The sequence below is a fragment of the Drosophila biarmipes genome, unplaced genomic scaffold, assembly GCF_025231255.1.
Source record: "Drosophila biarmipes strain raj3 unplaced genomic scaffold, RU_DBia_V1.1 ptg000008l, whole genome shotgun sequence".
Lineage (NCBI taxonomy): Eukaryota > Metazoa > Arthropoda > Insecta > Diptera > Drosophilidae > Drosophila > Drosophila biarmipes.
Genome location: NW_026114529.1, coordinates 4886665 through 4906148, shown reverse-complemented (window position 1 = coordinate 4906148; position 19484 = coordinate 4886665). Strand labels below are relative to the sequence as shown.

Genomic DNA, 19484 nt, shown 5'->3' with positions numbered 1-19484 from the left:
CCCATTTAGTTATAAATCTTTTGTGTAAGATAAGTCTTTGTAAAGACAAAATAAACAACTATTATTAATAAAAATATATTCGTCAAATAAGGATCGACATTGGTAGATTCAATGTTGTTAATTACATTTGCAGTGAAGTCCACTGTTTTACGTTCGGTCAACCCCATCATGGTTCTATCTTGTACATTAAAATCTTCAAATTTGCTTATAATATTATATTATTTCCTGTATTTAGGTTTTTTTAAATTTAGAATTTGGGATTGATTTTAATTGGCGCTTAGCCTTTTTTTTGTTTTTTCATCATTCTTTTTTTTCCATATAGCTTTCCGGGCTATACTGCTATCGGGCAGAAAAGCGTTCCGCTTAATTTTACAATTTTTTTTGTATTTGGGATGTTTCCGTCCCTGGCTGCATTAGCTGGTCGTCGCTAGTTGGCTCACTGATGCTTCTTCGCTGACATAGGGGCAACCTGTCCCTCACACTTGTTGTCTCAGCTGCAGATGTCCTGGTCATAGCACAGGATTTTTGGCGAATTGATTTGTAATGGGGGCTCTCCAGTGGTCCCGGGCAATCCTTGGGACACTTCTTGATTTTTTTTGGTAGCTGCTTTGAAAGTGGAGGTGTTATTTTGTTTTCTTGGTTAATTGTCTTATTACTGAGTGAGCTGGAGTTATTGGCTTTATTTTTGTAAGACTTGAATTGAGAAAATCAAGTTGTTCTTGTAATTTTTGGGATGTTACCTAGAAAGGTGACACTTTATGAGAGCTACTCTTTTGTTCATTTTATTTTTTACGCTCCTCGTTTTGCCATATATCCATCTCTACTCACTTAGATTTATTTTTAAAGCTTCTAATGGATCCTAACTTACCTTAATGGATCCTAACTTGTATCTTACAACTCATACATTTATTGAAGACCTGCAGCGCTTTAATGCGGACGATGGTTGGTCATTTCATTACAAACGTAAGTTTAAATAGTTTAAATAATTCTTTTTTTTGTTATGTACATTGGACGTTGATGAACTTCGAGCAGTTCACCCAAGTAGCATAACGACACCAAGAACGGAATTGTTAGGCGCGGGCCCAATTATCAATTGGGCGAAAAATGCGGGTTCGCGAGGAAGATACATAAAATAAATACAGGCAAGACACAAAGGAAAATAAAGGCACAACTAAGAATGAAGCAAATCAGATAAATATTAGTTTTTAATACCGGTATAGAAGTTGTAGTGCAAATTAAATAATATGGGTTGTTATAATTATCACTTTAAATAATAAATGGAATAAGAGAGGCTGAAGAACTTAAAATCGGCAAAAGAAAAACTGCAATTGAAAGTTCTAAAAAATAAATTTAAGTGAGTAGAGATTGAGATATGGCAAAACGAGGAGCGTAAAAAATAAAATGAACAAAAGAGTAGCTCTCATAAAGTGGCTTTTATTTAAAAAACAATCGTCACCTTTCTAGGTAACATCCCAAAAATTACAAGAACAACTTGATTTTCTCAATTCAAGTCTTACAAAAAGAAAGCCAATAACTCCAGCTCACTCAGTAATAAGACAATTAACCAAGAAAACAAAATAACACCTCCACTTTCAAAGCAGCTACCAAAAAAAATCAAGAAGTGTCCCACGGATTGCCCGGGACCATTGGAGAGCCCCCATTGCAAATCAATTCGCCTAAAATCCTATGCTATGACCGGCTTTGGTACCGCCTGAGCCCATAGGCCCAGGACATCTGCAGCTGAGACAACAAGTGTGAGGGGGAGGTTGCCCCTATGTCAGCGAAGAAGCATCAGTGAGCCAACTGGCGACGGTCAGCTGATGCAGCCAGGGACAAAAACATCCCAAATACAAAAAAAAACTGTAAATTAGCAGTATAGCCCGGAAAGCTATATGGAAAAAAAAGAATGATGTAAAAACAAAAAAAAGGCTAAGCACGAAATTAAAATCAATACCAAATTCTAAATTTAAAAAAACCTAAATACAGGAAATAATATAATACTATAAGCAAATTTGAAGATTTTAATGTACAAGATAGAACCATGATGGGGTTGACCGAACGTAAAACAGTGGACTTCACTGCAAATGTAATTAACAAAATTGAATCTACCAATATTGTTCCTTATTTGACGAATATATTTTTATTAATAATAGTATAAAGACTTATCTTACACAAAAGGTGTATAACTAAATGGGCTTTAAGCCAAGCTAACGATCTAGACAAGATCTAATTTTATCAAACCACAAACAATTGTGTTAAAAAGATATTCGGAAAAAAAATCTCTTTACTCGTACGTACAAGAAGCGTAAATAACTGAGCAAAATGAATTGACTATCAGAAATCACTGAAAATTAGATAAAAAAAATTAAAACTAAAAAATCAAAAAATAAACAATTGATTTTACAAATAAAAAATTTTAAGTTTACTAAAAAATGTATTAAACAAAGCTAAAAATATGAACACTCAAGAGTGTATAAGAATTACGTTAGATAGGGAACCAGATTTTGAGAATAGGGAAAAGACTTTTTCATAAGTATATGGATAAGCCCAATAAACTTTTTCCCCCCTATACATTGCAATAGAACTCAGAAGGCAATAGTACTATCTACTGTTAGAAAGTGCAAAATATTTTCTGAAATAAATACAAACCCAAAGGAATAAAAACAAAAAATAATAATTGCAATAAATATTTAGTATGGAATGGGAGCAACTAACTCTCCATACCCGAGAAATCAAAGAAACTTTTGTCAAGTAATAGACGCAATAGACAATATAATGCCAGGCGAGGTAGCTGCCCAAATTCATCTCCAACGATTCATCATGGCAATAAAATTTGTCTATATAAAGGACCAAATGAAGAAAAGAGGTAATTAAATCAAAAATAATCCTTGTAAATTGCAAGAAACATCATATATCGACCAAGGATTAAATGCTGAACATGTTTACAAATTCAGGCAGTAATAAAAAAAAAACAAATAACCACAGTGTAATGTATACAAATAACCGAAGTAGTTATTATAGAGGCAATTGCAGAGTAAACTATCGCGGTAACCACTATATCCAATTCTAGTAATACTTTTGTCCGCATTTTAAACGCAACCGATACCAAGAAAATTATAAACATTTCTAACATTGACTATTAACCATTAGATAACTGCCAAAAACCACAAAGTAAAGATTGTAAGATCAGATACAATTAGGTCCTATGCAAACTAACAAAATGTTTTCCTGAAATGTTTAAAAGTACTCTCATGCACCAATTTTACTGATATATTTGAATTTCGTGTTAAAAACTATTGAACACCCATAGCCAAATCAAAGAAATAGATAAAACAGTTGAAAAACTAATTAAGGATGGCCGTATCAGAGTACAATGGCCCATTACTTCTCGTGCCAAAGAAATCACTTACTGAAACAGAAGAAAACTATGGAGACTAGGGTTTAACTACCGACAAATAAAAAAAATTATTAATCAACTTGGCAGATCAAAACTCTTTTCCTGTTTGGATAATGTCTGGTTTACACCAAATTACTTTAGAAAAACAATCCAGAAACATAACGTCATTTTCAACGAGCACTGGCTTAAACCGCTTTAAGCGATTAGTTTACGGTGTAAAAATCGCACCTAATTCATTTCAAAGAATGATGACACTAGCGTTCTCGGGACTGGAAGCATCCCGAACTTTCCTTTACATGGAAAATAAAATTACTCAGTTTTATAGTAAACGCCTTCATTTTCATAATGCATTTTACTTGATGATGATTGGACACGATTTAATATTTTAATTAAATTTTTTTGCAAGAGCTAATTTTTAAGCTGGGTTCACTGGTTCACTTCAACGAGCGCTTGTTTTCTTTGTCTCTCTTCTGTCGCTATTCGTACAGCGAGGGAATGAGATAAACCGAAAATGAAAATACTGTTCGTTTTATTTCTCTATTAGGAAAAAATTTTAAGACAAAAAGTGACCGATTTCGGACTTCTGTTTTCTTACATTTGGCCTATGGAATCAACCACTGTGCATTGAAGAGCTGACAAATAACCTCAATGGCAGAGTTAAGAAGTTCAATGAACGTTTTTGGGTTTATTTGGTTACCGCCAAGTGCCTTCTTCGGTTTCAGTTCCCCAACGACTTTTGCGGTCTTCTTTGGTTGAACAAACAAATAGAAAAGGGTTCGCCTGGAAGTTGTCCCGGAGATGTGAAGCAAAAGTTTCGGCTCAATCTTCGTCGCTGCGGACCCAGCTACTTGATAGATTGCTTATCGGATTGTTTCGAAGGAGAGCTCAGATTTGGGTGAGCCCTCCACAGAGGGTGTTTTGTACTGTTTGGAAAAGTTTTTTTTTAATGTACCGGAGTTGCGCATTTTCTGTTTCTTGCTTTAAAGCTCGATTTAGTGTGCGTATGGATTTCTTAAGACGTTGTTTTGATGACGGCGATCTGTCTGTTTGCCAAGCATGTCGCAGGCGCCTCTAGGACTAGCCGTTCAATTGCAGATTAGTTTTGAAGTGGTCGTTTTGAACGACGCTGCCATGGGTGTCTAGATAGTGACTGCCTCCGCGAATATTTCTTCAAGAGCATCGGTAGAGCATTCGATGTCCGCTTCAAAGTTGAACTGAGGGATTAATTTGATGTGTGAGCTTAAATACTTTTTATATTGTAACCACAGACGATCTGTAGTTTTTGGGCTTTGAAAAAGAGTAATTGGTTTGACGACAGCTCTAAAAGCGCCTTGGCGCTTATTATATTGCGGGTAATGTTTTATGTCACTGCAAAATCTAGAAAGTATAGCCTCTTATTTGAAAGTTTTATTTGTTTGTATGGTGCGTCCTTACCAGTAGCCTAAAGTCGCTATGATTTTCATTCAGGAACTGTGTTACTTCAAGTTTATGCCGTAAAACGCCATTGGCGTTCACCATTTTTATTTGTAGATTTGCCATCTGTTATTTGGACTTTGTTGCTGCAAGCAGCTGTAACAGCATGTTCCGGTTTTGAACCAGTGTTGGCATTCTTTGTTGCTGCAAGCAGCTGTTACAGCATGTTCCGGTTTTGATCCAGTGTTGGCATTCTTTGTTGCTTGGTGACCATCATAGATAACAGAGTGCTTTGTGATTGTAAGATTACAATAGTGGTTTACTTTATGTCGCTGGTCGAACATTGTAGTCGATAGGTAGAATAAGTATTGTATGGGAAATCTAGTATTTGTTAAGTTATCCGATCTCGATGGATTTCTTGGCCCTTGAAGTGCGGGCCTACTAATATCGGAATTGTGAATGCCGCCAAAAATGTGCTTCTCATTGTCTTGTGAATTGTAGGAGGGCACACTGCGGTAAGACTAAGTTAAGCTTGAAATGTATGAGACTGATTTGAATTTTTCTCAGAATAAAACGTCAACCACGACCGCGCGTACGCCAGGCGCACGCCGCCCTTGAAGTATCCCTCTCTTCGGACCTACGCGTGTGGGGTAGTCGTTTAAGGCAACTCCATATGAAGCAAGACAACTCCTTTTATTCGCAGCCCTAGGGACCTGCAAGGGCAACTTGCGCTGGAGGACGACTTGGCGACCAGCTAGAGAGTTGCCAGGAGCATTCCCGTACCAGTAGAGGAGTCGCAGACAGCGACATAGAGGAGCGCAGACAGCGCGGAACACTGGGTACGCAGCATTCCCCCAAGAGGAGTTCGCGGCTGAGAGGAGGGGACGCCACCCCTACAGCAGCGCGAGCGGATCCGCAGCCAGCGAGTAGTGGAGCAGAAAACCGGCCGCGGCGGCGGACATTTCTAGCCCAGCCACTACGGTGACTACAGTAGCGTCCCAACTCAGGAGTACTGCTGTCACAGCTGCGAGTTCAGAGCCGGAGATGTGCCAGCCCCTCACGTCGGACCTTTTGAAAAGGATTGCGGCTTTGGAGGAGGAGCTGAAGCAGGTTAAAACCCTGAACGGTGACATCAAGGAGATGTTCCACCAAGTGCTGATCCGACCCTAGGATCGGTGTTCCCAACGATTCCTTTGGAGAGATGGCAACGACGATCGAGACCCGGATTTGTACGAGATGAACGTAATGACGTTTGGAGCAGCCTGCTCGCCGAGCGCTGCGCATTACGTAAAGACGGTGAATGCCCTGAAGTTTCGGGATTCAGATCCGAGGGCAGTCAAAGCCATCACTACGTCGATGACTATGTGGACAGTTTCGCTACAGAGAGCGAAGCTATCAGTGTATCTACCCGAGTTAAGGAGATACACGCGGAGGCTGGATTCGAATTATGCCAGTTTTCATCAAGCTCACCCATCGTTGAAGCGGCGTTGGGACCACCTGGACAAGTCAAGAGCGTCGAATGGGGTGAGGCTTCAGATTCAACGTGGAGTATCACCGAGTGCCAAGTAGCGTTCTAAGTGGAGATCGAGTCCCTACAAAGAGGGAGTATTTGAGCTTGCCGATGAGAACGATGTCGACCCCAAGGTTGAAGCTGCAGGCAGCGGTTCTTGGAACCAGACTGATGAACACAGTCAAGGAGGAACATAATGTGGACATCAGCGAGACGGTTTTGTGGACGGACTCAAAGACGGTGCTGAGATGGATGACAGAACCCACCGCCGGTACAAGCAGCTTGTCGGCAACCGAGTGGAGGAGATCTTGGAGTCGTCGAAGGTTTCCCAGTGGCGATGGATACCTACAGCTGACAACGCAGCGGATGATGCGACGCGGTCGCAGAATAAGGCGGACCTTAGCGCGGTATCACGTTGGCTAAGCGGATCCGCATTTTTGAGGCAGCCTGTGAGCGGCTGACCGGCGCCTGAGGAGGAAACTAAGCGTGTTCCAGATGCGCCTGATGAAGAAGAGATGCCCAGTGAGTTTGCATTGGTGGCCGCCAATAATAATTTCGTCATTCCGTTCCAGAAATTCTCGAGCTTCAGTCGCCTGGTGATGACCACAGCATGGGTCTTGAGGTTTGCGCGTTGGTGTCGCAAGCAAAGAAGCGAGCTCGAGGAGTATGGACTCACTGCAACGGAGTGTGAGGCTGCGGAGAACCTGTTAGTTAGAGAGGCCCAATTGGAATCTTTTCCCGACGAGATGAGGTCGGCGGAATGCGGAAAAAACGTCGCAAGCTCGAGTGAGATTCGAGGTCTGGCGCCTTACATGGATGAACACGGAGTTCTGCGAGTTTATGGTAGAGTTGATGCCGCACTGTCCATGCCCTACAGTGCGAAGAGGCCCGTAATACTGTCACACAGGCACAGTCTTACGGAATTAATCGTCAGGCACTTTCACGCCCAGATGAAGCATCAAAACGTGGATGCGACGATTGCTCATATAAGGACGAGATTCTGGGTCACGAAGATGAGACGAGTGTTGAAGGAAGTAATCTCGTCGTGCAACGAGTGCAAGTTGCAACGAACGCGGCCGATGCCGCCGATATGGGACCCCTTCCAGAGGATCGACTGAAAGCAGGGGGAATGGCCATTCAAGTACACCGGATTGGATTACTTTGGGCCACTGCTGGTGACTGTATCCCGTCACAGAGAGAAGCGTTGGGTCGCCTTGTTTACGTGCTTGACGACAAGGGCGATTCATATGGAGCTGGCGCATGACCTGTTGACGGATTCCTGCATAATAGCGATCAGGAACTTCATCTGCCGTAGAGGACCAGTATATAGACTGCGGAGTGATAACGGCAAGAATTTCGTGGGAGCTGACAGAGAGGCCAGGCGATTTGGAGACGTGTTCGAGATGGAGAGGATACAGAGTGAGTTGTCCAGCAGAAGCATTGAATGGGTTTTCAGTTGCCCATCGAACCCGTCTGAGGGCGGAGTATGGGAGCGGATGGTGCAGTGCGTCAAACGAGTGCTGCGCCATACCCTGAAGGAAGTCGCGCCGAGGGATCATGTGTTGGAGAGTTTCCTGATCGAGGCGGAGAATGTAGTCAACTCGCGTCCGCTCACACACTTGCCGGTGGTTGCGGACCAAGAGACGCCGTTGACGCCAAACGATCTGCTCAAGGGAGCAGCTAACCTACCGAATACGCCTGGATTGGATGCGGAGCTGCCCAAGGAGGGTTCTACGCGAAAGCAGTGGAGGATTGCTCGCATGCTGCGAGACCGTTTCTGGAGGAGGTGGGTCCTGGAGTACCTGCCTACGCTTGTGCGCTGCGAGAAGTGGTGACGAAGAACGGAACCCATCCGCCAGGGCGATATGGTCTTCGTCTGCGATCCTGCCATGCCCAGACGAGAGTGGCGCAAGGGCATCGTGGAAGAGGTCTACAGCGGAGCTGATGGAGTCGTCAGACGCGCCACAGTGCGCGTGAACGACAATGGCCTATCTCGGACAATGTTGCGGCCCATCTCGAAACTTGCAGTTTTGGATTTGAGTGAAGCGGTTCTTCACGGGGTCGGGGATGTCACATTGTAGTCGATAGGTAGAATAAGTATTGTATGGGAATCTAGTATTTGTTAAGTTATCCGATCTCGTTGGATTTCATGGCCCTTGAAGTGCGGGCCTACTAATATCGGTATTGTGAATGCCGCCAAAAATGTGCTTCTCATTGTCTTGTGAATTGTAGGAGGGCACACTGCGGTAAGATTAAGTTAAGCTTGAAATGTATGAGACTGATTTGAATTGTTGAAATTTCGCGGGCCACATATTTTCGATTATCAATTTGTTTGTTTTGGTATGTTGGTACACTTTTCCCGAACATCTGTACCAAGTTTGAAGTTTATATCATTCTTTGTTTGGTTGTTAGAGGGAAAATATGTATGAAAATATTCAAAAAAGGGAAGTTGCTGGGCACAATGGGTGGAATTCAATAACCTATTAGTAGGTCCCAAAATTTATGGAAAGATTGCTAGAAGCGCTTAATAAACGTTATTAACACTAAGCGTCTGACGAATCCACCTCAGGCAGAAGAGCTCCCTAAACAAGCGTAGTTATCTGTATCCTGACCTGGCGAAGAACCAAATTTGAAATGTCACTTCTGCAAGTCAGTAGGAGCTCGGTTCAAATTCGTAAGAAGTATAATTCTTTGAATTAATTGTCCCCGCAAAAGGTATGAGGTCTCAACCAGCCAATCATCTCGGTATAACTCGACATCCCAAGTAGCGCCTGGCAATCAATTGACATCCCCTATTGACAAACAGGTAGCCCAACAACTGAGTGCCTCGGTCAGTCAGCCTGTGCCCCAAAGAACCGATCACATCTTATTCGCAACGGGTCTCGTTGAGGTTCAAAGTCAGGCAGAAAACAAACTGTACGATAGACGTTTTTTAGACTCGGGGTCCCAGGTCAATTTTATTACGGAGGAGTTGGCGAATAATTTGAATTAAAACAATACCGCAATGAGGCAACATTTTCTGGGTTTGGCGTGTACAGCTAACGTTTTCAGTCCACACGACTATTTGGTCTCGACTGAATTCCTTAAAATGGGTAGTTGAATGCATATTTCTAACTTCGGTCTCAGGGAACCGCACAGAAGCGACCACAACCGCTCCTGATTGGACCTTAAATGGACCAATGGACCTTAATGGATCCTAACTTGTATCTTACAACTCATACATTGAAGACCTGCAGCGCTTCAATGCGGACGATGGTTGGTCATTTCATTACAAACGTAAGTACACACGCTATGTAGTAGTTTCAATGATTCTTTATTTTTGTTATGTATATATATTGGACTTTGATACACTTCGAGCAGTTCACCCAAGTAGGATAACGACACCAAGAACGGAATTGTTAGGCGCGGGGCCCTATTATCAATTGGGCGAAAAATGCGGGTTCGCGAGGAAGATACATAAAATAAATACAGGCAAGACACAAAGGAAAATTAAGGCACAACTAAGAATGAAGCAAATCAGTTAAAATATTAGTTTTTAATACTGTATAGAAGTTGTAGTGCAAATTAAATAATATGGGTTGTTATAATTATTACATAGAACGCAAAAGGGCTCGTGCAAACAAAAATTTTTTGCACATCATGGCAAACTTAAAACATTGAAAGTTAGGCGGTATAAAAGTTCTACAGAATCAATATCACATCTTATAGAATTTTTATGTAAAATAGTACCAAGCACTGTTCTACAATTTTATTAAGCAATAGTATTCTTCTCTGGTAGGAAGTTAGCCTAACGTTTTAATCCCAGTTCAAACTATAAAGAAAAAGATTGATACTGTGGACTCCAAACTGACGAACAATATTCCAAAATAGGACAGTCATCAAATTCTTTTCAATAACGCTTAATAAACTCAAAAATCGGGCTTCGAAAAGTACCTTTATTGTTTACTGAATGTACACGGTCGAGTGGCGTATTTTGAAGAAAGTAACTTAAAAACGTAGGAGTACCCCTATAAAAACGTTGCATTAAAGGCAGTTACAAATTTTAAAGAATGTAGCCACACCATTCATGAAGAAATCAATATCCGACTGTAACAACAAACCATTATATGATAAACAAAACTTAACATCATCAGCTTACATTATTACACGAGAATGTGTTATGATAGAGGGAACATCGTTAATTAACAAATGAACCAGCAAAGGCCCCAATTGACTACTGTAGTATGCGCACAAATCGGGTACACACAATGTACATCAACAACATTAAATTTAGAATATATAAAAGTTTAACGGCCAGCACATTTTCAAGTGCATTGGTAATATGATCACCCAGCAGACAACTGTCGCTGTGTTGGTATGTTTCACACACAGTCCGACTTACTTGAATAAGATTTAAATTTCGCGCGCACTGCGCGTTAATTAATGGCAAGAAGTAGTCTATAATGATTTTATTGGGTACCAGCGTTGTGAATATATGCACAATTGCATTGACAGCATTTTTTCCGCTGCTGCCTAATGCCCATCGACCAGACTTAATCTTAAGAGAAATATTCTGAAATGGCAACTTAATAAATAAAGACTTGTGATCGATCGATCGAGTGATTACTACACGTGTGAGGTACAGCACTGGCAATAATAATAAACACATTGCGATGGCGACGTGAAGAACTACACGACGACCGTGACATGGTGTCACAAAGACCCATGGATGGAATCTAACTTAAAGAGATACCCGATCTAAAACAATGCAACAAGTGTGAGAAAGCCAGGAAAAATTACGGAAACTACAAATGGAATAAAAGAGGCTGAAGAACTTAAAATCGCCAAAAAAACTGCAATTGGAAGATTTAAAAAATAAATCTGAGTGAGTAGAGAAACGAGGAGAGTAAAAAATAAAATGAACAAAAGAGTATCTCTCATAAAGTGGCTTTTATTTAAAAAACAACCGCCACCTTTCTAGGTAACATCCCAAAAATTACAAGAACAACTTGATTTTCTCAATTCAAGTCTTACAAAAATAAAGCCAATAACTCCAGCTCACTCAGTAATAAGACAATTAACCAAGAAAACAAAATAACACCTCCACTTTCAAAGCAGCTACCAAAAAAAAATCAAGAAGTGTCCCAAGGATTGCCCGGGACCACTGGAGAGCCCCCATTGCAAATCAATTCGCCTAAAATCCTATGCTATGACCGGCTCTGGTACCGCCTGAGCCCATAGGCCCAAGACATCTGCAGCTGAGACAACAAGTGTGAGGGGCAGGTTGCCCCTAAGTCAGCGAAGAAGCATCAGTGAGCCAACTGGCGAAGGCCAGCTGTTGCAGCCAGGGACGGAAACATCCCAAATACAAATAAAAATTGTAAAATTAAGCGGAACGCTTTTCTGCCCGATAGCAGTATAGCCCGGAAAGCTATATGGAAAAAAAAGAATGATGAAAAAACAAAAAAAAAGGCTAAGCCCCAATTAAAATCAATCCCAAATTCTAAATTTAAAAAAACCTAAATACAGGAAATAATATAATATTATAAGCAAATTTGAAGATTTTGATGTACAAGATAGAACCATGATGGGGTTGATTGAAGGTAAAACAGTGGACTTCACTGCAAATGTAATTAACAACATTGAATCTACCAATGTCGATCCTTATTTGACGAATATATTTTTATTAATAATAGTTGTTTATTTTGTCTTTACAAAGACTTATCTTACACAAAAGGTGTATAACTAAATGGGCTTTAAGCCAAGCTAACGATCTAGACAAGATCTAATTTTATCAAACCACAAACAATTGTGTTAAAAATATATTCGAAAAAAAAAAAAAAATCTCTTTACTCGTACGTACAAGAAGCGTAAATTAATGAGCAAAATGAATTGACTATCAGAAATCACAGAAAATGAGATTAAAAAAAATTAGAACTAAAAAATCAAAAAATAAACATAATTGATTTTACAAATAAAAAATTTCAAGTTTGCTAAAAAATGTATTAAACAAAGCTATAAATATGAACACTCAAGAGTGTATAGGAATTACGTTAGATAGGGAACCAGATTTTGAGAATAGGGTATTATCGATAGTCAGAAAAAAAGAAAAGACTTTTTCATAAGTATATGGATAAGCCCAACATAACTTTTTCCCCCCTTATCCATTGCAATAGAACTCAGAAGGCAATGGTACTATCTACTATTAGAAAGTCAAAAATATTTTCTGAAATAAATACAAACCCAAAGGAATAAAATCAAAAAATAATAATTACAATAAATATTTAGTATGGAATGGGAGCAACTAACTGTCCATACCCGAGAAATCAAAGAAACTTTTGACAAGTAAAAGACGCAATAGACAATATATTGCCAGGCGAGGTAGCTGCCCAAATTCGATAGGAAGAAAATTCTTCTCCAACGATTCATCACGGCAATAAAATTGGCCAATATAAAGGACCAAATGAAGAAAAGAGGTAATTAAATCAAAAATAATCCTTCTATAATGTAAATTGCAAGAAACATCATATATCGACCAAGGATTAAATGCTGAACATGTTTACAAATTCAGGCCAAAAAGTTATATCCACTTTGATAAAAATATGCAAAAGCGGAAAAACTAAACAAAATGTTGAAGCTAGATCATTTAGTAGTATGAATGACACTATAACACTGACATATGTAACACTGCAGTAATCAAGAAACAAATATTCACAGTGTAATGTATACAAATAACCGAAGTAGTTATTATAGATGCAATGTCAGAGTAAACTATCGAGGTAACCACTATATCCAATTCTAGTAATACTTTTGTCCGCATTTCAAACGCAACCGATACCAAGAAAATTATAAACATTTCTAACATTGACTATTAACCATTAGATAACTGCCAAAAGCCACAAAGTAAAGATTGTAAAATCAGATACAATTAGGTCCTATCCAAACTAACAAAATGTTTTCATGAAATGTTTAAAAGTACTCTCATGCACCAAATTTACTGATATATTCGGATTTGAAACAGAACCAATATGCTCCAATAATTTTATGATCAGTGTTAAAAACTATAGAACACCCATAGCCAAATCAAAGAAATAGATAAAACAGTTGAAAAACTAATTAAGGATGGCCGTATCAGAGTACAATGGCCCATTACTTCTCGTGCCTAAGAAATCACTTACTGAAACAGAAGAAAACTATGGAGACTAGGGTTTAACTACCGACAAATAAAAAAAATTATTAATCAACTTGGCAGATCAAAACTCTTTTCCTGTTTGGATAATGTCTGGTTTACACCAAATTACTTTAGAAAAACAATCCAGAAACATAACGTCATTTTCAACGAGCACTGGCTTAAACCGCTTTAAGCGATTACCTTACGGTGTAAAAATCGCACCTAATTCACTTCAAAGAATGATGACACTAGCCCGAGCTTTCCTTTACATGGAAAATAAAATTACTTAGTTTTATAGTACATGCCTTCATTTTCATAATGCATTTTATTTGATGATGATTGAGCACGATTTAATATTTTAATTAAATTTTTTTGCAAGAGCTAATTTTTAAGCTGGGTTCACTGGTTCACTTCAACGAGCGCTTGTTTTCTTTGTCTCTCTTCTGTCGCTATTCGTACAGCGAGGGAATAAGATAAACCGAAAATGAAAATACTGTTCGTTTTATTGCTCTATTAGGAAAAAATTGAAAGACAAAAAGTTACCGATTTCGGACTTCTGTTTTTTTACATTTGGCCTATGGAATCAACCACTGTGCATTGAAGAGCTGACAAATAACCTCAATGGCAGAGTTAAGAAGTTCAATGAACATTTTTGGGTTTATTTGGTTACCGCCAGAAGCCTTCTTCGGTTTCAGTTCCCCAACGACTTTTGCGGTCTTCTTTGGCTGAACAAACAAATAGAAAAGGAATGGCAGGGTTCGCCTGGAAGTTGTCCCGGAGATGTGAAGCAAAAGTTTCGGCTCTATCTTCGTCGCTGCGGACCCAGCTACCTGATAGATTGCTTATCGGATTGTTTCGAAGGAGAGCTCAGATTTGGGTGAGCCCTCCACAGAGGGTGTTTTGTTTCTTGCTTTAAAGCTCGATTTAGTGTGCGTATGGATTTCTTAAGACGTTGTTTTGATGACGGCGATCTGTCTGTTTGCCAAGCATGTCGCAGGCGCCTCTAGGACTAGCCGTTCAATTGCAGATTAGTTTTGAAGTGGTCGTTTTGAACGACGCTGCCATGGGTGTTGAGATAGTGACTGCCTCCGCGAATATTTCTTCAAGAGCATCGGTAGAGCATTCGATGTCCGCTTCAAAGTTGAACTTAGGGATTAATTTGATGTGTGAGCTTAAATACTTTTTATATTGTAGCCACAGACGATCTGTAGTTTTTGGGCTTTGAAAAAGAGTAATTGGTTTGACGACAGCTCTGAAAGCGCCTTGGCGCTTATTATATTGCGGGGAATGTTTTATGTCACAGCAAAATCTAGAAAGTATAGCCTCTTATTTGAAAGTTGTATTTGTTTGTAAGGTGCGTCCTTACCAGTAGCATAAAGTCGCTATGATTTTCATTTAAGTTTATGCCGTGAAACGCCATTGGCGTTCACCATTTTTATTCGTAGATTTGCCATCTGTTATTTGGACTTTGTTGCTGCAAGCAGCTGTAACAGCATGTTCCGGTTTTGAACCAGTGTTGGCATTCTTTGTTGCGTGGTGACCATCATAGATAACAGAGTGCTTTGTGATTGTAAGATTACAATAGTGGTTTACTTTATGTCGCTGGTCGAACATTGTAGTCGATAGGTAGAATAAGTATTGTATGGGAAATCTAGTATTTGTAAAGTTATCCGATCTCGATGGATTTCTTGGCCCTTGAAGTGCGGGCCTACTAATATCGGAATTGTGAATGCCGCCAAAAATGTGCTTCTCATTGTCTTGTGAATTGTAGGAGGGCACACTGCGGTAAGACTAAGTTAAGCTTGATGTATGAGACTGATTTGAATTGTTCTCAGAATAAAACGTCAACCACGACCGCTCGTACGCGAGGCGCACGCCGCCCTTGAAGTATCCCTCTCTTCGGACCTACGCGTGTGGGGTAGTCCTTTAAGGCAACTCCATATGAAGCAAGACAACTCCCTTTATTCGCAGCCCTAGGGACCTGCAAGGGCAACTTGCGCTGGAGGACGACTTGGCGACCAGCTAGAGAGTTGCCAGGAGCATTCCCGTACCAGTAGAGGAGTCGCAGACAGCGACATACAGGAGCGCAGACAGCGCCTAACACTGGGTACGGAGGGAGACGCAGGCAGCGTCAGATAAGGAGACCGCAGTCAGCGGTAAGGAGGCGCAAGGAGCGCCAAGAAGGGTGGCAGCAGACAGCGGGAGCGCAAGGAGCGTCAAGCATCGGTTGCCGCAGACAGCAGTCTGAAGGCACAGGTTCCGCCATTTTGGAGAGCGCTGAGGCAGCGCCGTATTTGGACCTGTTGTGATGCAGCATTCCCCCAAGAGGAGTTCGCGGCTGAGAGGAGGGGACGCCACCCCTACAGCAGCGCGAGCGGATCCGCAGCCAGCGAGTAGTGGAGCAGAAAACCGGCCGCGGCGGCGGACATTTCTAGCCCAGCCACTACGGTGACTACAGTAGCGTCCCAACTCAGGAGTACTGCTGTCACAGCTGCGAGTTCAGAGCCGGAGATGTGCCAGCCCCTCACGTCGGACCTTTTGAAAAGGATTGCGGCTTTGGAGGAGGAGCTGAAGCAGGTTAAAACCCTGAACGGTGACATCAAGGAGATGTTCCACCAAGTGCTGATCCGACCCTAGGATCGGTGTTCCCAACGATTCCTTTTGGAGAGATGGCAACGACGATCGAGACCCGGATTTGTACGAGATGAACGTAATGACGTTTGGAGCAGCCTGCTCGCCGAGCGCTGCGCATTACGTAAAGACGGTGAATGCCCTGAAGTTTCGGGATTCAGATCCGAGGGCAGTCAAAGCCATCACTACGTCGATGACTATGTGGACAGTTTCGCTACAGAGAGCGAAGCTATCAGTGTATCTACCCGAGTTAAGGAGATACACGCGGAGGCTGGATTCGAATTATGCCAGTTTTCATCAAGCTCACCCATCGTTGAAGCGGCGTTGGGACCACCTGGACAAGTCAAGAGCGTCGAATGGGGTGAGGCTTCAGATTCAACGTGGAGTATCACCGAGTGCCAAGTAGCGTTCTAAGTGGAGATCGAGTCCCTACAAAGAGGGAGTATTTGAGCTTGCCGATGAGAACGATGTCGACCCCAAGGTTGAAGCTGCAGGCAGCGGTTCTTGGAACCAGACTGATGAACACAGTCAAGGAGGAACATAATGTGGACATCAGCGAGACGGTTTTGTGGACGGACTCAAAGACGGTGCTGAGATGGATGACAGAACCCACCGCCGGTACAAGCAGCTTGTCGGCAACCGAGTGGAGGAGATCTTGGAGTCGTCGAAGGTTTCCCAGTGGCGATGGATACCTACAGCTGACAACGCAGCGGATGATGCGACGCGGTCGCAGAATAAGGCGGACCTTAGCGCGGTATCACGTTGGCTAAGCGGATCCGCATTTTTGAGGCAGCCTGTGAGCGGCTGACCGGCGCCTGAGGAGGAAACTAAGCGTGTTCCAGATGCGCCTGATGAAGAAGAGATGCCCAGTGAGTTTGCATTGGTGGCCGCCAATAATAATTTCGTCATTCCGTTCCAGAAATTCTCGAGCTTCAGTCGCCTGGTGATGACCACAGCATGGGTCTTGAGGTTTGCGCGTTGGTGTCGCAAGCAAAGAAGCGAGCTCGAGGAGTATGGACTCACTGCAACGGAGTGTGAGGCTGCGGAGAACCTGTTAGTTAGAGAGGCCCAATTGGAATCTTTTCCCGACGAGATGAGGTCGGCGGAATGCGGAAAAAACGTCGCAAGCTCGAGTGAGATTCGAGGTCTGGCGCCTTACATGGATGAACACGGAGTTCTGCGAGTTTATGGTAGAGTTGATGCCGCACTGTCCATGCCCTACAGTGCGAAGAGGCCCGTAATACTGTCACACAGGCACAGTCTTACGGAATTAATCGTCAGGCACTTTCACGCCCAGATGAAGCATCAAAACGTGGATGCGACGATTGCTCATATAAGGACGAGATTCTGGGTCACGAAGATGAGACGAGTGTTGAAGGAAGTAATCTCGTCGTGCAACGAGTGCAAGTTGCAACGAACGCGGCCGATGCCGCCGATATGGGACCCCTTCCAGAGGATCGACTGAAAGCAGGGGGAATGGCCATTCAAGTACACCGGATTGGATTACTTTGGGCCACTGCTGGTGACTGTATCCCGTCACAGAGAGAAGCGTTGGGTCGCCTTGTTTACGTGCTTGACGACAAGGGCGATTCATATGGAGCTGGCGCATGACCTGTTGACGGATTCCTGCATAATAGCGATCAGGAACTTCATCTGCCGTAGAGGACCAGTATATAGACTGCGGAGTGATAACGGCAAGAATTTCGTGGGAGCTGACAGAGAGGCCAGGCGATTTGGAGACGTGTTCGAGATGGAGAGGATACAGAGTGAGTTGTCCAGCAGAAGCATTGAATGGGTTTTCAGTTGCCCATCGAACCCGTCTGAGGGCGGAGTATGGGAGCGGATGGTGCAGTGCGTCAAACGAGTGCTGCGCCATACCCTGAAGGAAGTCGCGCCGAGGGATCATGTGTTGGAGAGTTTCCTGATCGAGGCGGAGAATGTAGTCAACTCGCGTCCGCTCACACACTTGCCGGTGGTTGCGGACCAAGAGACGCCGTTGACGCCAAACGATCTGCTCAAGGGAGCAGCTAACCTACCGAATACGCCTGGATTGGATGCGGAGCTGCCCAAGGAGGGTTCTTCGCGAAAGCAGTGGAGGATTGCTCGCATGCTGCGAGACCGTTTCTGGAGGAGGTGGGTCCTGGAGTACCTGCCTACGCTTGTGCGCTGCGAGAAGTGGTGACGAAGAACGGAACCCATCCGCCAGGGCGATATGGTCTTCGTCTGCGATCCTGCCATGCCCAGACGAGAGTGGCGCAAGGGCATCGTGGAAGAGGTCTACAGCGGAGCTGATGGAGTCGTCAGACGCGCCACAGTGCGCGTGAACGACAATGGCCTATCTCGGACAATGTTGCGGCCCATCTCGAAACTTGCAGTTTTGGATTTGAGTGAAGCGGTTCTTCACGGGGTCGGGGATGTCACATTGTAGTCGATAGGTAGAATAAGTATTGTATGGGAATCTAGTATTTGTTAAGTTATCCGATCTCGTTGGATTTCATGGCCCTTGAAGTGCGGGCCTACTAATATCGGTATTGTGAATGCCGCCAAAAATGTGCTTCTCATTGTCTTGTGAATTGTAGGAGGGCACACTGCGGTAAGATTAAGTTAAGCTTGAAATGTATGAGACTGATTTGAATTGTTGAAATTTCGCGGGCCACATATTTTCGATTATCAATTTGTTTGTTTTGGTATGTTGGTACACTTTTCCCGAACATCTGTACCAAGTTTGAAGTTTATATCATTCTTTGTTTGGTTGTTAGAGGGAAAATATGTATGAAAATATTCAAAAAAGGGAAGTTGCTGGGCACAATGGGTGGAATTCAATAACCTATTAGTAGGTCCCAAAATTTATGGAAAGATTGCTAGAAGCGCTTAATAAACGTTATTAACACTAAGCGTCTGACGAATCCACCTCAGGCAGAAGAGCTCCCTAAACAAGCGTAGTTATCTGTATCCTGACCTGGCGAAGAACCAAATTTGAAATGTCACTTCTGCAAGTCAGTAGGAGCTCGGTTCAAATTCGTAAGAAGTATAATTCTTTGAATTAATTGTCCCCGCAAAAGGTATGAGGTCTCAACCAGCCAATCATCTCGGTATAACTCGACATCCCAAGTAGCGCCTGGCAATCAATTGACATCCCCTATTGACAAACAGGTAGCCCAACAACTGAGTGCCTCGGTCAGTCAGCCTGTGCCCCAAAGAACCGATCACATCTTATTCGCAACGGGTCTCGTTGAGGTTCAAAGTCAGGCAGAAAACAAACTGTACGATAGACGTTTTTTAGACTCGGGGTCCCAGGTCAATTTTATTACGGAGGAGTTGGCGAATAATTTGAATTAAAACAATACCGCCATGAGGCAACATTTTCTGGGTTTGGCGTGTAC

General features: G+C 42.5%; 3 protein-coding genes and 2 long non-coding RNA genes across 12 annotated transcripts in view; 3 read left to right on the top strand and 2 right to left on the bottom strand.

Annotated features, from left to right (window-relative positions):
• The window catches only part of LOC108021867 (uncharacterized), a 181343-nt gene that overhangs the window by 148369 nt on the left and 13490 nt on the right, over positions 1-19484 (top strand). The gene's annotated exons all lie outside the window — the stretch shown is intronic.
• LOC122818023 (uncharacterized) lies at positions 3908-5075 on the bottom strand. The gene is made up of 2 exons (XR_006367547.2): positions 4832-5075; positions 3908-4774 (listed from the first exon to the last, which is right to left on the bottom strand). It is a non-coding gene; the product is annotated as an uncharacterized LOC122818023 (long non-coding RNA).
• On the top strand, positions 5159-18995 carry LOC122818019 (uncharacterized). Of its 3 annotated transcripts, none has more exons than XM_050889911.1 (3): positions 5159-5325; positions 5378-6842; positions 17021-18995. In XM_050889911.1, the coding sequence occupies exon 3, from the start codon at positions 17696-17698 to the stop codon at positions 18281-18283; it is 588 nt and encodes a 195-aa protein (XP_050745868.1). In that variant the 5' UTR covers positions 5159-5325; positions 5378-6842; positions 17021-17695; the 3' UTR covers positions 18284-18995. The 3 variants fall into 2 exon arrangements, with proteins under 3 accessions (XP_050745868.1, XP_050745869.1, XP_050745867.1); XM_050889910.1 differs by lacking the exon at positions 17021-18995 and having other exon boundaries at positions 5162-5325; positions 5378-8867.
• LOC127011793 (uncharacterized) lies at positions 7568-18761 on the top strand. The gene is made up of 2 exons (XM_050889922.1): positions 7568-8566; positions 15306-18761. The coding sequence occupies exon 1, from the start codon at positions 7568-7570 to the stop codon at positions 8153-8155; it is 588 nt and encodes a 195-aa protein (XP_050745879.1). The 3' UTR covers positions 8156-8566; positions 15306-18761.
• Positions 13956-15175, bottom strand: LOC127011796 (uncharacterized). The gene is made up of 2 exons (XR_007765150.1): positions 14837-15175; positions 13956-14779 (listed from the first exon to the last, which is right to left on the bottom strand). It is a non-coding gene; the product is annotated as an uncharacterized LOC127011796 (long non-coding RNA).